At 38.7% G+C, this 25000-nt stretch overlaps 1 protein-coding gene across 1 annotated transcript in view; it reads right to left on the reverse strand.

Annotated features, from left to right (window-relative positions):
• Window positions 1–4610: 4610 nt before the first annotated feature.
• LOC121387734 (chitin synthase chs-2-like) overlaps window positions 4611–25000 on the reverse strand; it is a 24702-nt gene continuing 4312 nt past the window's right edge. The window contains 10 exon segments of the mRNA XM_041518931.1: window positions 4611–6837; window positions 8152–8791; window positions 9465–9859; window positions 11475–11513; window positions 11516–11674; window positions 12055–12265; window positions 16813–16966; window positions 21678–21786; window positions 22037–22116; window positions 24262–24461. Of these exon segments, the coding sequence (XP_041374865.1) occupies window positions 5483–6837; window positions 8152–8791; window positions 9465–9859; window positions 11475–11513; window positions 11516–11674; window positions 12055–12265; window positions 16813–16966; window positions 21678–21786; window positions 22037–22116; window positions 24262–24461 (3342 nt within the window). The 3' untranslated portion in view covers window positions 4611–5482.

Consider the following 25000-nt stretch of genomic DNA (forward strand, 5'->3'; position numbering starts at 1 on the left):
ATTTTAGAAATGAATTATTTATCTGGAAACTATTGAATAAGTTTCAACGTCATTTTTTGCGTCCCACTCTACCCCTGGGTGGGGCACACTGAGACAAGCATCGGGGTACTCTGGGACATTTGACCATTTATATTATTATAAGCTTCAGAAGATCTTGTTAGCTTATTTTACCATCAGAATGTAATTTGAAATATGCAACATGGCTTAGTCTAGATCAGGATTTCGGTTAGATGATTGAACAATTTTATGTATAAAAGACAATAAATAATTCAGTGAACTGAAACGTGTTTATTAAAATATAACCATCCATTTTCCAGAAAAGAACAAGCTACATACAAATTGACACTGACAGAACATTTTCAGTTTTCTTGGGGTTTTTTTGCTGTGGGTTTTCAGAGGTTTTATATTTCGTGTTCTGTTTTGGGGGAGTTAAGGGTTGATTGTTTAAAACTTGTGCCTTGACCATGGATACCTTACAGTGGATGATACGAGGTAAGATCAGTGGAGAATACTAAAAGTTTCTTGGCTCTTGCCGTTCCACCAACAGTGGAGGGTGGGGGCAATTTCTTTACTATCTTCAGGGTTCACCAATGAAACATCTTCAGGTTCAGACCATCTAAACTGTTTACCACTTTTTGTACTAGATTTCAAGAATTTCACTTCATATTCACCACCAGCTTCATCTTTTGTTATCAGACCAACATAATGTAATACTGATCGTTTGGTGGCAAACTTTACAAGAACATAATCTCCTACAGATATGGAATCTGATAAATCATGTTGTTGATCACTAAGACTGGCTTCATCGTAAGTAAGTTACAAGCATGTTCTCTTCTTCATCTGTGAATATCTTTCTTACACTGTAGTTTGGTGTAAAACGTGGAAGTTCATGGTTAGCTATGGCTGCCTTTGTTCTTGAAACGTATCGACATAATGTTTGTCTAGCAATATTGTATTTTGAGGCAGTTTGTCGTATGGAACTCCCATTAGAAACATCATTCACCGCCATTGCCATTGTTTTCTCATCCACCATTCCAATGTTAGTCTTTCTCTGCCTGTTTCGGACCATTGTAAACTGAAAATAGACCATAACAATTAATGGCAACAAAACAAAACAATTTTTTTTTTAAACGCCTGAAATTAAAACAAAATAAAATAAAATAATGAAATGAAATAAAGTAAAATAAAACAATGAAAATAAATCATCAAATTATTTGAGAAAATTATTCTGGGGGGACAGTGGGACATGTCCCAGTGTACCCCAGCTATGCATGGCCCAGTGTACCCCGACCACCCCTAAAAGTGAAAGGTGGACCCCATTAAGAAAACAAAACATATTTTCCACATAACTTTTATGTCTTTGTAATCACAAATGGTGGGAACAAATATGAATATACAAATTTATAACAGTAGAGAAAACATCAATAAATAAGAAGGAAAATATATCAAATCTCAAAATTTACTTACATGCTGTCAAAACGTTGAAGTTTGTACAAAGGTTCATAAGTTGAGCAGAACTCTGTGAATTCTGCAATGGAAGCTTACACATATGATGCTGCATACTACTATGTAACAAGGTATTTGATTGGTTAATATAAATTAAATAAATTAGCAATGTCCCACTGTACCCAGTGTCCCATTGTGCCCCGGTCTCCCCTACTCAAGTGGTGTGGTTAAACAAAACAAACTTTAAATTTCTTTTTTCTTGTTTAATGGTTGGTTCAATCACTGGTTATCAATGTGAAGAAAACATTTTTATATATTATATGCTAAATAAGTATTACGTAAAATTATACAGAACAAAACTACGATCAAGTCTGAAGGGTTACCCTTGTCTACAAGCTTTTGCATATGTACATGCCCGCGGCCCCCCCCCCCCCCCCCCTACATTTTGCGACAGTTATAATTTTATTATATATTGTTATATATTTTTTTTTCATTGGAGAATCCAAGGAACAACTAATAAAAAGGTCTGGCCTTATGCCTGACCGATGTCACACACCTAGAAGTCCTACCCCTCCATTCAAAGATGCAAATGAAACAATGTTTTCGGTCTCATGACATTGGGTTTTCTGGATCCGCCACTGTAGTAGCACTCTTAATAAATAAAAAAATAACACTAAACACTGTGCTGGTGCGTGCGTGAACCTTCATTGGATATAAACACGAAAATAAAGTTGAAATGAATGAGATACCGTCCGTATATTCAATCGGTGAATGTTTACCATCAACCAAATGAAATAACCGGTGTACGTCAAGTGTCGGTCAAACCTACCTATCGGGTTTCATGTTGTCAGATATGGATTTTATTTCCCAATACCCAGAATGAGTGCACCACTATGTTTAGTGGTAAGTATATGCAAGCCAACTATTCGGACTGGTTCTTCATGACTAGTACATGATTTTCAACTACTGTGGTATGAGCTACCCTGTATGTGTGGAAGTGTATAATTTATAAAGGTTAACATGGTAATAAAAGTAGCAGCGATTTTTCTTTCAATCTAATCAGTTTTGAACAAGATGTCCTAGTAAGCAGCGTCCCATGCTCATGGCGGCATGTTTGAACCTTAATAGAATGTCGTCACTAAAATGCATTATATCCTCATCCGATTCAGATGAGTGAAAATCAGTGTTCTTATAAAAAATGTGTTGCTTGTTTGAACGCTATTTTTGTTATTATGTCCACTTAAGGTTCAAGCACGCTAACCTGGGCACATACCTATAACGATCTGACATTTCTCCACAGAGCTGTTAAAGCCTGACACGTAATAGTACTCTAGGTACATTACATTCCGCAATTATGTTATTACCTAATGATCCTTACAACACATGGCGGCTTAATACACTTACACAGATAGCGGCAAACATAACAGATGGCGGTTCGAAGTCCCCTTTTCAGCTACTACAGATGTCGAATCCTACAACAGATAGCGGCAGCAACTGCAACGCTAATGTAGTTACTACAGATAGCGTTGTTACTGCAGATCGCTGTTGCTCAAGCCCCAGTCAAAAATATACGGCTAACACCCGTTCTTAATATATGGGGGCCCTAGCCTATCCATATAAATATAGGTTTCGACAGGACATGCTATTATCCGATTAGATTTTTGTGAGACTCAACGCCCACAACGAAATTGTGTAGTTGTTTTCTTGTTGTTTAAAGGCATATTGTCACAGACCACTGACCTATTTAATGGTCTAACACAGTATTACCTGAACAAAAATTATTTGATTTATCACTAAATGTACTTTATTCAACCATCTTCATAACCATCATACTCAATTTATTAATGATATTTTGTAAAAATAATTGAATTATGGCAATGGTCCATAATTCAAAAACTAAAATTGCCGAGAGGGATGACATGGATTTCACTCAATCATGGTTCAGTTAAGGTGATGCGATAGCTAGATTTGGTTTCCAACAATTAATGTAAGTTTTATTTATTATCCATTTTTAGAGAAATCAGATCCTTAAATCCGTGACAGTATGCCTTTAAATCGCGTCCAGTGTGTATGCTGCACGAGCGTAATGGCCTTGAGAAATAATACGTTAATAACACGAAAATCAAATTTCTCTATAACTAATCATATTGACACCATTCTATTATTTACACAAATATATCTTACACCATACAAATACACACGTTTGAATAGTTACTTAAACTGAACGGCGTATAGAAATGTAAGCAATATTCGAAACAGAATATCGTTATCTAGACTACTGAAATAAAATACAAAAATACATACAGTAAATATTAAAATAAAGTAATTAAAAAAATTATTTACTCCCCGTTACATACATGCCGTGGTATTAAGGGCCGTAGCTAGCGGGGGGGGGGGGGGGGAAAGGGGGGCAAAGACCCCCTTTCCGAAAAACATAGAAACTTAAAGAAAATTCTCTTTTTAACTGTTTAAGGAGTTTTAGACTATTAACTACTCAGTTGCCTCCCCCCCCCCCCCCCCAAACAAAAAATCCTACCTACATGGTATTCAGGGCCGTAGCTAGCGAAAAAAATCCTACCTACGTGGTATTCAGGGCCGTAGCTAGCGGAAAAAATCCTACCTACGTGGTATTCAGGGCCGTAGCTAGCGGAAAAAAGCCTACCTTCGTGGTATTCAGGGCCGTAGCTAGCGAAAAAAATCCTACCTACGTGGTATTCAGGGCCGTAGCTAGCGGAAAAAATCCTACCTACGTGGTATTCAGGGCCGTAGCTAGCGGAAAAAATCCTACCTACGTGGTATTCAGGGCCGTAGCTAGCGGAAAAAATCCTACCTACGTGGTATTCAGGGCCTTAGCTAGCGGAAAAAATCCGGAAAGGATTATAGAAACTTAAAGAAAATTCTCTTCTTAACTGTTTAAGGAGTTTTAGACTATTAACTACTCAGTTGCCATCCCCCCCCCCCCCCCCCTCCCCATTCCCAAACAAAAAAAATCCTAGCTACGGCCCTGGTATTATAGAAGAATTGTTCACAAATTGTATAAAATTGCGTTTTTATTTTTTTTTAAATTGTGACTGTTATACATCGATAAATTCACAAAACATATTTTATAATTACAAACAACAACATATTAAGTTAAAGTTACATTATCTGGTTACCATATTATAACATCATGTACAAATGTGAAATACAAGCTCAAATGCACTTTTAAAAAAGTCGTGTGTTCGCTATGAACGGATATCGACAAACGTATACGCTTGATTCGTCGCCTGTGCCGCCATAGCTCTTGAATTAAAATCAGCCAAATGAATGTGTTGTCTAACGTGTAAAAGTTGGTCACATTAGCGACCTTGGTTCTATAATAATAATAATAATATATGCAGAAGTCAGCCAAATTAACAACAACGTTGATATGATTGTATAATAACAATCCAAATTGGAGACTGTATCCGTCAAAATCTGAAAAAATTAGTGAGATTGTTCTTCAGTAATGTTTCAAAATCTATAGGCAATGCAGGAATAGTATTGTGTCGTGCTCGCATCGGTCATACCAACTTGACCCATTCATTTATCTTGAATAAAAATACTCCACCTCAATGTGTGCACTGTCAGTGTACTCTGACGGTACACCACATTATGGTGGAGTTGAAGCATCTGAAAGAAACTAGAACAAATATTTTTGGTCAAAGAAATGTGATGCAATCATTTCGATTCCATCCAGAACTTATATTACAATGTCTACGTGAATCTGACTTTTATGCTATATTTTAATATTACCTATCTGCGATATGTGTAATTTTCGTACAGATCTTTACACTGTTTTTTTTTTTAATTTAACTTTTGAATTTTTATATTGATGTTTCTCATCACATTATTGTTGCATTTACCATAGTTTGACACCCAATAGCCGATGCATTTGTCGTGCTGGGGTGTCGTTAAACATCTATTCTATTCTATTGTTTCCAAATCAGTCAAATTTATCAGCTTTTTCTGCAAAGAACAGTTTTCTTGAGTGAGAATCAGCTGCACCATTCGATGGTTACGTGTGGGAAAATGAATACACTGGAGGTAAGACACTAGCGCCGGGTTTTCTTTGACGAGGCACCTCACGCTGTCGTGGTCTGCCCATGGCCAGTGCTGGTGTGCCAGACGTCATCTCCATTGCGGAACTGGTAACCTGATTCCTATCAACATTTCGGTCTTGCTGCACAACCTTTTCAGCCAGCATCTTAAATTTGGATTCAGGTTTCGATGGCTTCTTGGGTTGGGCTCTTTCGTTGAAAGGATCAGACACGGTAATCCTTATATCCGCCACGTTCCTACGGCCTGGACGTGGCGGGTCTTGCTGAGAGGTTCCTGGTCGTACTCCCATCTTGGTACGTCCGTGTTTGATCATCGCAGCTCTGACGACGTCTTGGAACGAAGTCAGCTGATTCTTGGTCTTCAGTTGTTTCACGATGCCAAGTTTCTTCACAGCGTCGTTCCATTTGTGTGCATGTTTGACTACGCTTTCTTTGTATTCTTTATCCGCCTGGGCTATCTTGACGATCGTATGCACAGACTTTTTCTCAAATCTTCTGAACCTTGTCTGTGCATCAAATCGAACATCCTTCTTTGTTTTGTCCTGTATCTTGACTTGTTCAAGTTCCGACACCAGCTGGTTGAAATTCTTCATAAATGTACGGTTTAGAGTTCGGTGAGCCTGTATTCCTCTGTGCCTTGCTTTAAACTTTGCAAACAGTTCTTTTTCTTTCGATCCACTTTCATCATCATCCTCAACATAATCTGGTTCAGGTTCCTCGGGAGCAATCGAGATTTCATCATCTTCTCGAATGGTCTGCATATCACGGACAAGCTGAATGGCTTCGTTGACACTTGGTTTCTGTTCTTTGCTGTCACCAATAATCATCTGCTTGCTCGTCAGTTCTGTAATGGCTGCGATGTGCAGAAACGTGGAATACCTATGAAAAAGCATTGCCACGAACTGCAGTACTATCAGTATACCAAAGATAAGAGTAAAACTAACAGCAGTTGGTTGAATCCTTTGACCTTCTAAGCCCTCGACGTTACACGGCATCCTAAAGTTTAGATTACTGTTGTCTTCTGTAAGAGTCTCCATAACAAACAGCAAAATGATGAACATTGCGTTGATTATCATGAAGGCCAAACAAAACCTATTTCTAAGTTCAACCAGTTCTTGTTTTATTTGCTTCTCCTTTTCCTTGTTTCCTTCAAGAGGGAAGAGGTAACTATTGATCAAGTCCTTCCAAAATGCATTTTCTTCAGGATCATTCACCTTAATGTTGCCTTTTCCAAGATCTTCATCACTGATCCAAACTGGATTTCTCAATTCATCACGTTTAACATGTTTTTCTTCTTTGTATAAAGGATAATCTGTTTATGAAAGAAAAAGAAAAAGCAATAAAACACTCGAATTCATGTACAAATAATATTCTGGCAAATTAATACAGATACAATGAATAAATTATAATAGACATACACATGTTGAAGGACAAATTATAAAACTTAAGGAAGAAAACATTTATAAAGATTGACTTGATAGCCGACATCTTTTAATCTGCAAAGTGCGGGCGATTCGACGACACAGGTTTGTGTCACAGCAATGACAGGAGACAGTTTGCGAGGCCACAAAGTATTTAATTATCCCCATTTGTCATTTCCCCAATCAAACCTGAGATCCATGTAATATACACATATTCATACATCAATATATACAAGCCAGTGCCAAGTTTGCCTACTGTTTCATGCACATAAATGGGATGGACTGCGTAGCTTGTAGGCTCCATGCATATGATCGGTTAAAGAGCATTCTATATTAGGTATGACTTGATAGCCGAGAGCGTATCGTCGTGAGGGAGATTCGATTCCAGATGTTCTAGTCCCAGCAACCACATAAGAAAATGTGTGAGGCAAGAAAGGATTCAATGATCCACTGCGCCTGTGCAAAAAAATATATGTATGTCATAGTCAAACCCGACATACATACATATTCGTACATCAATACAGTCAGTGGGCCCACTAGGCTATTTCTCGTTCCAGCCAGTGCACCACGACTAATATGTCGAAGGTTGTGGTATAGATACCCTGTCTGTTGGATGGTGCATATAAAAGATCCCTTTGCTACTAATGGAAAAAACTGAAGCTGGTTTTCTCTCTAAGACTATAATTACCAAATTATTAACATCCAATAGCCGATGGTTATTAAATCAAAGTGCTCTAGTGGTGTCGTAAAACAAAATAAATTTCAACTTTTAATACATCAATACATACTAGTCAGAGTCAGGTTTCCCCACTGATTCATGGACGTCAGCAGGATTGACTTGTCGGTTAAAGAACATTCAGTATTAAGAATGACTTCATAGTCGAGAGCATATCTTGGCAAGTCTGAAAGGTGTGGGCGATTTGATGTCATCATTCGTGTCCTAGCAACGCCATGAGAAAATTTGTGAGGTCAGAAAGGAGGATTTAATTATCCCCTTTGCCAGTACGTTGTCCATTTTATCATATTAGAACCAGACATAGTTTATTGCTTTGAACTCGTGACTTGACCATTGCTATTTATATTTACACAAAATGACAACGATCAAAACTTAGAGTAACAGAGTAACGTGGTATAACAAAGGGAAAGATGGTAAATTATACTATTATACTACTACTAATTGTACTAATATAAATCACTTCTTTTACCAGCTCTTTCGAACAGATTTGCATTCTGGGAGAATGGCTGTACATCCAATGGGTTACTTGGTTCTGAGGCACGTGCTGAATGCATACTGCTTGCCCCATTTGTCACTTCCCCAATCCTATCATCTAGAGCGTTGAGACGTTCCAAAATAGCCTTGATTTTAAGATCATCTCCCCTGGTCTCTGACCTGGGGCAACACATGCACCTGAAAAGGTTTCCAAATGAAAAAGTATTTTCCGAATTCATCTTTTCACTATTTGTGAAGTTGGCCAACAGTTTCTGAAGCATGCTCTTATCAGCAGAAACATTTGTGGCTTGCTGCTGCTGCTGCTGCCGAACAGGTGGCGCTGCTGTCTTGACTTCGCGTGTTCCCCAAGAGACATTCTGTAGGTTGATGAGGGAGAAAATCATCAACAACATGGTCATTGACGGAATTGAGATGAAATACAGAAAACCATGAAAGAGGCAGCCGAATTCCTGAGGGTGAAGAATTGCCGAAACCACGAATATCCCAGCAAGAGTAACCAGGAATATAGTCGTCACAGAACAAAATCCAGTCTCTGCCATCTGCTTGACCAGTCCAACCAATACGACTATCATCGCAAGTGCATATATAATAGACAGTAGAGCTGCGTAGTCCAGCTGAAAATGAAGGAACACCTTGTTTACTTATTGTGGTGATTTAGATGATGATGGCGGTGGTGGTGATGGTGGTGATGATGATAGTGATGATGATCAAGGTATTTGTGGTTCAGGTTGTAGTGATAGTGATGATGGTGATGATGATGGTGGGGATGATGTGATTGGTACATATTTTAACCATAAAGTTTGGCAGTTAGCTGTTTTCATTCTCACTTTCCAGCATTAAAATACAGTGGGGCATAATTAATGTGTGTATCTGTGTGTAGGCATGTGTGTCTATGTTTACCCATATATGTGTGCGTGTGCGTATATATATATATATATATATATATATATATATATATATATATATATATATATATATATATATATATATGTGTGTGTGTGTGTGTGTGTGTGTGTGTGTGTGTGTGTGTGTGTGTGTGCATGTTTGAATCATAACACTCTCTGCCCAGGCTAATTTTCAAAGAGAAAGGGTTTAATTTGGCAGCTACATTCAGTGAGTGAAGACCCTGTTTGTGCACCACACAAACAGCAACATTAGGCCATGTGAAGCTAACTGGTACATAATGATGTCACAATAGTCTAGAAAATATACCAGTTGCCTGTATTCAACACCCCTGTGGTTAATCCTGTTTGGACAGTCCCATCAACATTTACAGTAATTACTAACCTGTACACTGTTGGGTGCCTTGAAGCACAGCAGAACAAAGATGGCGACTGGTATGAGATTAATGACGAAGGCGACCGTGATGTTGAGATGGTAGACACTGTTAAAGGCGCCCACTATCAGCATGAAGATTGTGCCAGGCGTGAGGACCGAGGTAATGAACAGGAAGAGCTGGTAAAACATGTACATGATGGAGATGTCATCATTCTTCTTGGTCGTCTGTCTCCAATTCTGAATCAGGTCGAGGATGTTGGCCATTGTTGACGGAGTCCATCGTCTGCGTTGCTTGAAGAACTCGAAGAATCCCTCGGGGGCAAACGTGAACGAGTCTGAGGCTGCGCAGTACTCCACTCGGTAGCCTTGTTGAAGCAGAAGAGTGCACAGCCACCTGTCTTCACCTGTCAAAGAGAGAACTTAATATATAGAGCAGTACACAGCCACCTGCCAAAGAGAATATTTAGTATATAGAGCAGTACACAGCCACCTGTCAAAGAGAATATTTAGTACATAGATCAGTACACAGCCACCTGTCAAAGAGAATAATGAGTACATAGATCAGTACACAACCACCTGTCAAAGAGAATAATGAGTATATAGAGCAGTACACACCGCCACCTGTCAAAGAGAATATTTAGTATATAGAGCAGTACACAGCCACCTGTCAAAGAGAATATTTAGTACATAGAGCAGTACACAGCCACCTGTCAAAGAGAATATTTAGTAGAAAGAGCAGTACACAGCCACCTGTCAAAGAGAATAATGAGTACTAGAGCAGTACACAGCCACCTGTCAAAGAGAATATTTAGTACATAGAGCAGTACACAGCCACCTGTCAAAGAGAATAATTAGTACATAGAGCAGTACACAGCCACCTGTCAAAGAGAATATTTAGTACATAGAGCAGTACACAGCCACCTGTCAAAGAGAATAATTAGTATATAGAGCAGTACACAGCCACCTGTCAAAGAGAATATTTAGTATATAGAGCAGTACACAGCCACCTGTCAAACAGAATATTTAGTACATAGAGCAGTACACAGCCACCTGTCAAAGAGAATATTTAGTATATAGAGCAGTACACAGCCACCTGTCAAAGAGAATATTTTGTACATAGAGCAGTACACAGCCACCTGTTTTCACCTGTGATGGGAAAGAAATAGAATGTTTGTTTAGCAACATTCAACAGCAATACAATAATACACTATATAAAAGAGAGGAGAAAGATGCACCAGTCATTCTCATCATGAAACCCCTCATACAGCACTGGAGACCTACTGCAACAAACTTATCCTACAAAAATACTAGAAACTGCTTCTTATTAAAATCAAGATTTAGATTAGTTCAATCAATGCATTTTATTCCAAGAAAAAGTAGGAAAAAGTAGGAGCCCAACAAAAAAGCAGGGAAAAGTAGGAAAAAGTAGGGCCAGCTTGAAAGCCTGTTTGTTTTATTGGTATTTTCAAATCTGCCATTTTCAATATTAATATGCAACTAACCCACCTAAAATTAACAGTTGAAATAAGAAACTTAATATATAAACATTATCAAAACACTAACACTTTGCAAAAATATAATCTTTATTATAATGACAATACACTGACATACATGATAACATAAATAACCTGGTGCTATGTTTCAAAAGCTATGGCTATGCGCAACGACATAATTAACATTTCATTGTCCAAATGTTTATGTTCTCGAAGATGTCTTTATGAATGTTGTTAGCCTACAATATCGTTCAAATAACAAAAGGTCCAATCCTATTGTTAACAATGTTGTTTAATGCAATACTCTCTTAATCAGCATTGTACACTCTGCGCATGTTGCATGAAAATGGCGGATGCATTGGTGGCAATACCGGATTGTAGGAGATTAAGGGCATTACAAAATTATCTGCTTGATGATTACGATGGTCCTGATCATGGTGGTGTTGGTGATTATGATGATATGTGGATGATGATGATGAGGGTGGTTGTTTTGTTTGGTTTAGTGGTGGTTAGCATAGAAACCCACCTTGGTCGTATTGAACATAGTGTCGCGCCTCTGATGGGGTGTGGTGTATCTCTTCATGACATTATCGTCCATCAACGCGGAACCGCGGAACAAGCTGAAACACCCTGGGCTGCACAGCACACAGCCTAAAATGTGTTCCGTTGACTTCTGTAGCCAATGACTGACAGCATATTCAAATTTCTGGTACCAGATCATTGGACCTGATGACAAAAGAAATATGTAGAGTAATTGTGAATGAGTTCATTTGAATCATATATTTAAACATATACAAAGAAATCAGAACATGTATAGTATTTGTGGAGAGATCGTTTGAATAATATACATATTTATCACAGAGAAACAAATTAATGTACTATTACTAGGTTTCACGCCTTGGACTACAATGTTGCGTAAAGGCATCGTCCAAGATTGTTCTACTACATTGTGTGATGTTATGACCCTCTTCTAGAATTGTAAAACGTTGTTGAATATATCATTTTGTTGTATACATGTCATGATATACATTTTGTGATTTTTGACATTACAGAGGATGAACTCATGCAAATTAACGATCATGCAGTGCTATTACACTATTTATTACCAGAGCCGACAGGGTGTATCCTTCCGCATGCAGCGCCGATACTTCCGCTCTTCTTCATTCGGTCTACAAGAATCTGAACAGCGTGAGGCTGGAAATCCACATCACCATCAAGAGCCAGCAGAAACGTGTTCTCAGCACGCTTCTGTTTTTGATTCAGAGGTATCTTTTCAGCCAGCAGTCGGTATCCCAGAAAAAAATACATGTACATCACCTGCGTTGAGATATAGTAAATGGCCATTACAATGTGTCAAAGTTCTAGAAGGCAGCTTTTGTATGTACCACATATACATAATAGCAATTATATAAATCATAGAAAAAAGTTCATAGAAACCTACCCTTGCACTGAGATAAATATACCGGCGCATTTTATGCACAATACAGATATTGTCAAAAGTTATATAAGTTTATACAGAATAACAGATACTGTTGTTTTGTCATCGTGTCTATTTGGTGAGGTTTAGATAAGGGTGTAATAGACAAGCTTCCAAAACGTTTCTTTATGGACTCTTCCATGATCAAATAAATAGCTGTTGCACGTTTTTCGTCACTTCTGACTACGTCACTACTGACAGTGGCCATGTGAGTTCAGATGCTGTTCTAATGTAAACATGTTTTGCAGAAAGCTACAAGACCTCCAGCCTATGTCATTGTGAATAGCTTAATGCACAATAAAAAGTTTCGCCTCAATGAAACTTTCGATGTAACAGTATGTTAGCTAATTACACTATTAGCGCATCAGAAGCACAGTATCATTACCTCTATGTGTTAAAACCGTTTCAAAGAAAACACTGGTATTTTTAAACACTTCCATCCAATATTTTGGATAAGTACGCATGTGATGTAATGCACAACTGTTGATATAATATAAGTGTTTAAACATAATGAGACTTTTCAGGGAAAGGTTTGAACACATACAAAAACGCAGAGGCGGATCGGGGGGGGGGGGGGGGGGGGGGGGCAGGGGCCCGGACCCCCTAAATTATTTTGCGATAGTTATAATTTTATTATATATTAATTTTCATTTTTTTTTACGATCCCCATCCAAACCTCCCTCAAAGTTGCAAAAACGTAATTATATGGTGCTGAATAAGATTATTTTGTTGAATAGAAAGGAAATAAGTAAATGTTTAGCACAAATTTATTCTGGTGTAAACATTGTTTTCTGCACGTTAGAGCAACCTACACATAATATTGTGACGTAGTTTGATGGGATTTAGTTATGTATACTTAGGTGTTTTTCTAACAGACCAAGTGTAAAACCAGATTTCAAATATGTTTTCCAAATTCGTATAGCACACCTCAAAACTGAAACTACACTGAACATGGATGGTTCCGTTTGATAACGTAACAAAGATGTGGTGCACTTCCCTCCTCCAAAACTTAAATTTTAACATTTCCTGTTGAAAGGCGAATTAATATATAAATGGCAGTTCACTCCACCCCTAGCTGCTGGCATCTTCAAACACCTAAGGCATATTCCTTTACTGTATATTACAAATTAGTCGTAAGGAAATAAAATCAGGAGTGGTAACAGGTAATAAAACGTAGATTACTGATGTGGTTAAAGAATGGCTGATTGCATGTATGCCAGCCTTTTACTCACAGATTATTTGGTTGTCGGTAGAAAGTGTGTGGCATATGCATTTAAAAATATGCAAAATTGTATTGCTATTAATGATCTCTTCTTTTTTTTTCTTTTTGGCCAAGCATGGCACCTGCCTGAACAAATATGGTGCACGTAAAGCTGCCTTTTTATGTGAACACTTTTCATGCCTGATTAGGGTTGGGGGTATACATTTCTTTGGAATATGGTTTTGGAAAACTATGCCACCATAACCTAAACTGAGCATATCCGACTGTAGCTACTAGCTAAGGTCTCACTACACAGATCACTTCCGGGTGAGAGTTCATTCACCACGTCCACTATAGTTCCTTCTGGCTGAATTTTTCCCATGTTATTTTGTAATATTGTGCATTGACCTTTTGGGACATGGGTGTATAGCACAAGAGACAGCCGGAGTGAATCGGTTAATGAACCACCTGTTCGGACCTGTATTACAGCCAGATGCTGTCATATAGCAAAAAACTGAGACGGAAATGTTGTCAATTGTGGAGTGAAAATAAATGCTTACATAATGTATGTTCGCAATGGTGTATATTGTTAGTGCCAACGAGAAAAAGTTCTATTGGCAATCTTCATTGGAAGTTGGGCAATTTATCATGGGTTTCAATGGCAGATGCCATCTGTGTAGTGAGACCATAGGTCCTAGTATAAAAACAGATGGCGTATCCGTCAGACAAGCAGACGGACACCTGCAAATGAGCCATTCCATCATCCAACGGATGCAAGAACGTCTCTGTACCACAGTCAGAGCGAATGAGCAATCTCGCAGTGTCCAAGCGGTCCATAACGTGTTATGTCTAGTAAACCTGGTTTAATATTAAGTACTTTTGAGAACACTTTTGTCTAGCCATTTATTACGTCATCTATTTCAGCAACACAGCTGATCTTAGTCTTTAAGTGGAGGTAAGTTTATAAAACGCACCTGACTCCATCGCTTCCTGTGTCTGATCTTAGTAATTAAGTGGAGCTATGTTTATAAAACGCATCTAAATCCATCGCTTCCTGTGTCTGATCTTTGTCTTTAAGTGGAGGTAAGTTTATATATACTACTCAAAAGAATTTAAGGGTCAAAAATTTATAACCAAATAAGTTTCAGAGTGTATTAGATTGATGATGTAAACTACACCAATTTTTTTTTTTATTGTTCCATATTTACAAAAAAACACAAATAAACGTCACTGTATACAAGAAAGTCACATGACATGCTGTCAAAGTTGAAGGTTGTCAAACATGGATTTTACACATTAGAACATTCGTTTAATAGTGTGTGAATCCACCCCTGGCGCGAATACACTCGACACATCGTTGCCTCATGCTGTTGATCAGACGTCTAAAAAACTCTTGGTGAATGGCCTGCCACTCTGCCATAAGAAGTTGACCCAGATCATGAAGGTTGGCCGGAGGGGCATGGTTATCCCGAACTCTCCTGCCTAATTCGTCCCAGGCGTGCTCTATTGGGGCCAAGTCAGGCGAATATGCTGGCCAATCCATCCTGGCGATACCTTGTTGTCTGAGAAAGTCCGTTACCACCCTGGCGCGGTGGGGCCTGTCATTGTCATCCTGCAGAACTGCCCCGCCGCCAATCTGCTGAAGGCCTGGGAGAACCAACGGCCGGATAATCTCATTCAGATAGCGGATTCCATTTAGATTGCCATCCACCACATAGACGGGGGTCCTGTGGTGGATAGAGATGCCGCCCCACACATGACGCTGCCACCACCGAACCGGTGACATTGTCTAACGTTAACGTCAGCGAAGCGCTGCCCAGGACGTCTGTAGACACGAACCCGACAGTCGTTGAACTGGAGACTAAACCTGGGCTCATCAGTGAACATCACTCGACCCCACTGAACACGTTGCCACCGCAGATGAAGCGTGCACCAGTGACGTCTGGCCGTTCTGTGACGTGGTAGGAGTGGTGGTCGAACAGCCTGGCGACGGCAGCGTAGATTATTGGCTCTCAGACGATTGCGTATGGTTTGATCAGACACTCGAGTTCTAGTCGCAGTCCGCAGATTGTCACGTAATCGGCGTGCAGTGGTTGTGTGTTGACGTAGAGCCATATTGGTGATGTAGCGGTCCTCTCTATTTGTAGTGCTTCGGGGTCTTCCCGAACGTGGACGATTTCGAACAGAATTCGTTGCTTGGTACCGTTGCCACAGTCGGCCAACGACACTCTGACTGACACCAAGTCTCAGAGCAACATTTCTTTGCGTATTGTCATCCTGAAGCCAAGCAATAGCCCTTCCTCGATCTTCGATAGTCAGTTGAAGTCGTACCATTGTCGAATTTGGAGTGTGCACCGTACACGAACGCAAGCTCCAATTATACGGAAATTCAGCATTGGGAACATGGAATACACGTGCAAAGCATGCAAATGAAGCGCTTTGTGAAAAAGCAAGTTATGGGCACCTAGCAGACCTTTCGCTTTCACCCTAATTTACGTGCAAATGTAAGCATGTTTTCGCCATTAGAACTAGTTGACAGCGTCAATGACAGTGGATTTTAATTCATTTATGGGTTGCTTAGACCCACTTTCGTCAAAATGGAACAATACCATGCGTGACATTATGGTCTAGCTAATATAATTGACATTCAGAAAATAATGTCGAAAATATCGTCTATAAAAAGCATCTGACTCCAACGTTTCTTATGTCTGATCTTAGTAATTAAGTGGAGGTATGTTTATAAAACGCATCTGACTCCATCACTTCCTGTGTCTGATCTTAGTAATTAAGTGGAGGTAAGTTTATAAAACACACCTGACTCCATCGCTTCCTGTGTCTGATCTTAGTGATTAAGTGGAGCTATGTTTATAAAACACACCTGACTCCATCGCTTCCTATGTCTGATCGTAGTCTTTAAGTGGGCTCTGTTTACAAACCTTACCTGACCCATCGCTTTCTGTGTCTAATATCAGTTTTTAAGTTTTCTGTGTCTGATATCAGTTTCTATGTGTATAAGCCTTACCTGACTCCATCGCTTCCTGTGTCTGATATCAGTTTTTATGTTTTCTGTGTCTGATATCAGTTTCTATGTGTATAATCCTTACCTGACTCCATCGCTTCCTGTGTCTGATATCAGTTTTTATGTTTTCTGTGTCTGATATCAGTTTCTATGTGTATAAAACGAACCTGACTCCATCGCTTCCTGTGCCTGATCTTCGCCTTATCCTTGAGGTGAGCCGTGAAAAGGTTTCCACCAGGAAGTTTCCACTCCAGACGTCCTCCATACGGAGTCGGAATCTTCTCAGGCGGAGGAATCGTCATCACAGTGTTGTGAACAGCACTAGTAAGGAAATGGAAAGTTTGTTTAACAACATCTGAGATCATTGAAAACTACAGCTGTTTCATGTTTAACATCAGGTTATTGCGACCTCCAGTCATGAGAGAACGAAGGAAGGAAATGTTTTATTTAACAACGCACTCAACACATTTTATTTACGGGTATATGGCGTTAGACATAAGGTTAAAGGAAAGGAAATGTTTTATTTAACGACCACACAGATATTGTCGGACATATGGTTAAGGACCACACAGATATTGAGAGAGGAAATCCGCTGTCGCCACTTCATCGGCTACTCTTTTCGATTAGCAGCAAGATATCTTTTATATGCACCATCACACAGACAGAATAACACATACCACCGCCTTTGATATACGATTCGTGGTGCACTGTCTGGAGTGAGAAATAGCACAATGGGCCCACCGACGGGGATCAATCCCAGACTGACCGCGCATCAAGCGAACACTTTACCACTGGGCTACGTCCCACCCCTGAGAGATCGAAAGCAGGAAGCCCTCTTCAACGTTATGCAAAAGTGTATTTTTAAGTAAGGATATCCAAAATGACATCATTTCCATTCAAAACGACATAGGGTCACATATTCTGACGTCATTTGAATATCGAGTAATGGCTGACTGGAATTAAAGTTAAGCTTGAGATTATACGATAAAGAGATTATTACCCTCATGTGTTTCTGTATCGTCAATATTTATATTAGGAATAAAAATAATGTATTATGCTCAGCAGAAGCTCGAACAATACAATTAGTGTTCGACGAAGCAGAAAATATGAGGGTAATAACCCCCCCCCTCTCTCTCTCTCTGTCTCTCTGTCTCTCTCTCTACCCTTTCTCTCCCCCCCCCTCTCTCTGTAAACACACACACGCACACACGCACACGCACACACACCTGAAAATTCATTAACCACCATCTAGTTTTGACCATACGACCATGGGCCCAGACAAGAAATTCAAGTTATTCAAGTTATTGGTACCACCAAACGTGGCAAACTAGTAATGATTTTTAGACTAGTCAATGTGTGTGAGGTATATTTTGATGTGATAGCCTTTGCTGAGTGACAGCTTAAGTAGACTCAGGTGTCGTAGGTCATAGAATTAATCTTCATAATCAACTTTTAAATTCAGACAAATCATACAGTGTAATTGGGGATGCCAAAGCAGCTAATAATATAGTTGATTGTTTCAAAAACTGCTGAAAATCGCCACATTAACATGAAGATGATATTGGAGCAAAACATATTATTATCAAATCATTCTTCCTATTATTTAAAGGTGGTTTCAAACTGTTCTTAATGCAGTATTCTGATGGTGGTTTCAATGGAAACAATTTCAGATAAATAATACTTAGTAATACTATGGAATGTCACAGTAGTTGACTGAGATCATCATTCACATAAAAATATAATAAAGATGTACCACTAACTGCGATCATGAAATGGTTAAACAGTAATTATAGTGTGTGTTTTCTGTGGGGAAGCACTTACCAAAAGGATGATACCAAGCTGACGATTAGGCCAATACCAGAATAACAACAACACGGTCAATCATGAAAATGCCCATCTATATCATCATCCGAGTCTCCACGTTTGAAGTTGGAAGCCTCGTCTTCCTGTAATTCCTGGTTACTGCAGATCAGCAACTTGTACATGGTTGTGCATGTTAATATATTGGCCAGGCACACACTTGCAAGCCAGCAAATGCATTGAGTGAATGGCAAGTTTGCCATCATCACTTGTCCGCCCCGATTCAGTAGGTTTCGGCACCACAATAGCACTTCCAGATTGCTGCCTGGTAGTTGGCTCAAAGAATGTGCATGAGTCTCGACATGATGGCAGATGACTGGACTCCACTTCTCCTCTTTAAGTACAGAAGAGCTTGTAGCAAAGGTCATTCATAAAGGGTGTGTGTGTAGCTGAATCAGTAGTGCATTCGACTGAGGTATCACCATGACTGATATATCAAAGGTCATAGTATGTGCTATCCTGTATGTGGGATGATGCATATAAAAGATCCCTTGCTACTAATGGAAAAATGTAGCAGGTTTCCTCTAAGACTACATGTCAAAATTATCACATATTTGACATCTAACAGCCGATGATTTTATAAATCAATATATTATAGTAGAGTCGTTAAACAAAGCAAAACCGATCAGTTAGCCAGCTACCAGCTGCAACATACACACGGCAGGTAAACACCTGTACCTTCGAAATTAGCCGTGGGTTAAAATTTAATGACTCGTCAAATTGAGGAAAATGATTTTGGTGGGTGCTGTCATTTCACACAAATTTCAGTGCATTCAGCTTCCTTCGACCGGTAGGGGCATGTACAGATATTTAGGACATTTAGCCTGACTCGGATGTCTCCCACTGAGGTTATCAGTTTGGTCATGTTAACAAAATATGCGGTTCTGTTTTCCACACTTCTGGTAAATAAAACGGGATATCCATTTGGAAGGCAAGACAGAGCATAATAACATTAGAGCCCTCGAATATGACTATGACTGACTTCCAGCATGCAATGCGTACATGAGAAACAATTGTCTGTTTCTTCTGCAGGTCTGCCATTTGCATCAATTTATCCTCTGTCATCTTGTAGCAGGTTTCTTCAAAAGACACACACACACACATGCCTTGCAGTATTGCTCTGTATCATGGGAATTTCCACTTTTGCACCAAGAACATGACGAAGCTGGTCTTGTAGCAAGAAGTGCACACGAACGTTCTCCATTGCTAGAAGGTGTGTCCCACTGCAATGCTGTTGAACTGAAGTGTTGCGCTAGCACCACCGTCGAGTCTGTCAGCATCTTTGACTGACGGCTGCCAGTATGCATCAACGACAACATCAACCCACTGATTAGCTTCACTCATACAGGAACAGTGATAGCGTTTTGTTGCCATTAATGTTTTGCACCAAATTCATCCCATTCGTTTTGCAGGGTTGATAGAGCTGGGATAGCTTGAGCAGGAGAAACGTCCAGACTAAATTGTTTTTCGAAGGGTCAGTCAAACCTTGGGAGTGCTCATAGTTATGGGACTCAGTCTGCCTTCAGAACGACATCTTGGTATTTCCCGCCATAGAATGTTTTTAGTCTGATATTCGAGAATATATCCAGTCTTTGCTTGGTCATCTTTCCTCAGAATTTCACCAATGGTGGATTCTTCTTTAAGCTTGTCCATGTATACATCTGATACGCTTTTCTCCTACGTTGGGTGCCCCCAGGAGATTCCTGGCCGTGCGAGGTGAAGAAACAGTGGGTCGGTGTCACTGGACAGGTTAACCAGGCCAGTTTCTTCAGGAGAGAAAGGATTCACCTAGTTGTTTTCCAACAGATTAACGAGGTCCTTACATGTTTCATCTTTGCTGATTCTTGGACCCTGCAGAGCTGGATGAGACAGTTTGGAACTGCCTTGGCCTATCATGTTCCTCACTGTTCTCCGGTACAGGGTCCTGTATTAGGCGATCAGTGATTCTTCTGTAAGGGTTGGTGGAGTCAATTTGAACTGAAAAGTCTCAATTGGTGAAGTCAATTTGAAATGAAAAGTATCCTTGCATGAATTCAGCATATACATCTGGGTGCGGCTAAGACCTCTGGGCATAATATTATGAGAGGTAGTATATAATCAGAAATACACATTACTGTGATGCATGCATTAAAACAGGGTTCATGCAAGAACAATGAAAAAGCTGCTCATTTGGAAAGGCTATCACATTATTTTTACTTATATTGGTGGAACAAATAAATTGGCACCATTGAAGTTTTGCCACCTTTAGAGGTACCGATATCTGGTCTGGCCCATGGTCTACTATACTTGGATGCAAAACACTAAAGTTATTGTTCTGTTTATGAAGAATATATAGAAAAAAATATCGATAAGAAGTGACACTGCCTTACATTAATATCTAATACATGATAGGTGAAAAGACAGACACCGTAAATATGCAAGGAAATGTAAGATAATTAAAAATTGAGCTGAAATCACACTGTGTTTATATATATACATGTGTAATATATACATGCCATGTCGGTTAATATTCTGTAGATACAGAATATGCAAAAATGCACAACTACTTGTAGGCGCCTTTTCGGCTGTAACTGAGATGGTCATTAATTAATATATATATATATCAAACGTTTGTTTTGTTTAACGACACCAGTAGAGCACATTGATTAACTAATCATCGGCTATTGGATATCAAACATTTTCGTAGTCAGGGGCGTAGCGTGATCTGGACCTGGAAGGGGGGGGGGGGGGTCGAATATGAACCAAGTGGACCTTTTTCTATTTTATTTTTGCACCACCAGAAACTCCATATGTATAAACCTGTATGTTTTAGTTCTGAAAGCGGACCAGGTTCGTCCGAATCCCCCAAACCCCCCTAGCCTACGCCCCTGGTAGTCATCAGAGGAAACACGCTACATGTTACCTAATGCAGGAAGGGATCTTTTATATGCACTTTTCCACATACTAGAAAGCACATACGACGGTCTTTGACCAGTTGTGGTTGGAGCGATAACAAATCCAATCAGTTGAATGGATCCACCGAGGTGGTTCGATTCTATAACGCATGCACGTGAAGCGAACACTCAACCGACTGAGTTAAATCCAGCCTCTTTATATATATACAAAAAGTTAAATATCCAAAGATACTGTGTGAGATAGTTGACGATATTAATTATGACGTCATCAGACTCACCTTGCAGCGACGTTCATCACTCGCACAAGCTGTTTGACGAAATTGTTTACTTTGTAGTTATAGTCATCGTCCGCATGGGCTTCGAAAGCATCGTCGAAAAACACGTGTGCTGGGAATATATTTTGAAAAACAAAACGATGTATGTACATAAAATTCAAAGCATTAAAAAGGTTCTGTTGGTGGGAAACATTTTAACAATGTCGGCAACAAGCTGAGGACAGTGTCTTTAATTTCTTAGTTTTCTTTAGTTTCTTAGTTAAAACAGTTGATACCTTTTAATGCAAAAGTATTATATTTGTTTTACATTTACAATACCGACGATAAACAAAATGATAATAAACTGCTGTGCGAAACCCTACCTTCAAACTCGTAATAATCCGGATCCGTGACGTTGAAGAAAATCTGGGCGGTTCTTCTAGCACTTTGATCAGAATCCATTCTAAAAATAGACTCTATACGTGAAAGATTCATGGTCTGGTTTTTGTTGTTTTGGGAGTTTTTCTCTCCTTTTTTTTTCGTTTTTCGTTGGGGTGAGGGGTGGGGTGGGGGTGGGGGGTGGGGGGGTTGCATTTTGTTTAATTTTTGTTGTTGTGTGTGTGTTTTTTTGTTGGGTGGGAGTCTGTATAACAGAGAATTTTATCATATACTTATCCTATTATTTTAAAAACATGTGAAATCAAAGAAAGTGGAGTAATTCAATTTACAAACAATATTAACGACAACAAAGTTACGTACGTTATAATAAACAGTAGTGTATGCAGTAATAGAGCATTCGAAAAGAAAGTTTGCTTGCATGATAAACGTTATTTTTAAAACCTAAATAATTTAATACTGAAAAAAAAGAAGATCCCCGGCAAGAAATAATTCCGTGGAAAATTGATATCGCTTGAGAAAAGTTTAAATCCATAATTAAATAGTGTATTAATATATTGCATTAATACCAAACTATTACATTAGTTTCGAACCGACTGTTTGACAGCAGACATTCTTAACTACGGTTAATTGGGCTTCTATTTTTGTGGATGTCCCGATGGCCGATCGGTTAAGGTCAAACGCCATGTGAACCGGCGCAATAGGTTCGAATCCTGTTAATTGATACTTTGTGTTTTTAAATATTAACAAATGTATGACTAATCGGACAGTTTACTATTCGACCAAATGGCATGACAAACCGTGGTTTAATGGTAAAAGGCAGAAAAAATTACGAATCATAGAGTAAGAAATTTCGAGATTACAAAACAAAACTTTGCGGCTGACGATAGAAAGTATAAAAACAACCCCAAAGAACCAAATTACATAATGTAAACCAAATAGCTAAATGATTTTATTTGCAGGGAGGTGCGTTAGACAATAAAATAATAGAATTTAGACCAGCTTCAGATATAATTTGGATATAATTCTCTAAATAGGTCTTTTAAATCAAACATTTCCATATTTTCAATGATGTTTTGTTGAGCTATTGGGTGATTAGCATGTAAATAATGTTTTGTATCTAAATGTTGATTTAATACTCAACATCCATTCTCTAATTTCCGAAACACACCATCGTGAAATCAGCATTTGAATGACGTTATTATTTCAATGACGTAACTTTACATCACTTTACAATAACAATAAACTGGGTACTTGACATTTCCGTTTTCAGAACTCAGGAAAATTCCAAGGACAAAATTGCTAATGAAATGTTTTTGTTTGAGAATTACTAAAGCAAAGTTTGTATTTAACTCTTTTTTTCACTATTTACGAAATATGGATTTGAAGTGAAATTACGGTAAGATATGATATACACGGGCGTAGAAGGTGCGAAATGGAGGGAGGGGGCACGCACGCGCACACACACACATACATATATATATATATATATATACATATATGTGTGTGTGTGTGTGTGTGTGTGTATATATATATATATATATATATATATATATATATATATATATAATTACACACACACACATTATATATATATATAATTTATTAAACGCACTTTGTTAGATAAAATTATTATTATTATTATTATTATCATTATTATTATATGTTTTTGTATTTCCCTACTATTACGAGTTATTTATAAGTTCACGGAAGTAGACCACTATGTTAAACGGATACTCCATTAACATCAGTTGATGTATTCATACGCCAGTAAAATGAGGTTATGGCATCGTACATAGTTACATTTTCAGTATATACAACAAATGCCACGGTAATTGTAGGTGGGTGATAAATAGAATACTAAATTTGTGGCCATTTAATATAATTTATCTTACAACTCGTTCCTTAATAACGTATCTCTCTCGCTTTTGTTGGTTAGATACGTGTTTAAGCAATTCGTTTTAAGATAAATGGTATCAAACGGCCACTCATTTAGTACATCTCTCTCTCTCTCTCTCTCTCTCTCTCTCTCTCTCTCTCTCTCTCTCTCTCTCTCTCTCTCTCTCTCTCTCTCTCTCTCTCTCTCAATAGACGTTAAAATATTTACAAAAAGTAATATTTTTAGATACCATTCACTTCGCCACTTCCACCATCGCAAAAAATAATTTAAAAAAATAAAAAAAAAAAAGATTTTTTTTTATAAAAGGTGTACCTGAAGACTGATTTGAGCATCTGTATCATCTCGTTTTCCGTCTCGTGCCACATAGTGGCGCAGATGAAGATCATGGGAGTCGAGTCTGTTCGCAGTTTGTCCTTGGCCGCGGACGGGTCGAGTAGCTCGCTCTGTATCTGATCGTCGTCATCTTCTATACTCTTTTGTCTAGCCAGCTCTTTAAACCATCTGCCACCCATCTGAAAGAGCGTCCAACATTTATTAAAGGTGAACCCTCGACTTTCCATGTTTTAATATCACTTATTACTACAATAAAAGATTAAAAAATACCATATTTTGAGGTATCATGGATTTATACAGGCGTTCTCTATGTCCCATACGCCACCCATCTGAAAAAGCGTCCAACACTTATTAAATACACATTCTCAATAAACCTTTGCATTTGACGCGCCCATAGTTTAAAACAAAATTAAGCTCGGAAAGCAAAACAATTCATCAGATATTTAATGCTTGCGTTCTCTTGATCTATCGACACTCTTTTTTAAAACCTGGAAATCGTCCACTTTCCTTATACACGTCAGAATAGCACCGTTTTTGACAGATTCGTTACGGTTTGCTGCTGTGAAATGTTATGTTTCAGCCACTTATTATTATACTAAATGAAAGAAAGAAAGAAATGTTTTATTTAACGACGCACTCAACACATTTTATTTACAGTTATATGGCATCGGACATATGGTTAAGGACTACACAGATTTTGAGAGGAAACCCGCTGTCG

This window comes from Gigantopelta aegis, chromosome 13 (genome assembly GCF_016097555.1).
Source record: "Gigantopelta aegis isolate Gae_Host chromosome 13, Gae_host_genome, whole genome shotgun sequence".
Lineage (NCBI taxonomy): Eukaryota > Metazoa > Mollusca > Gastropoda > Neomphalida > Peltospiridae > Gigantopelta > Gigantopelta aegis.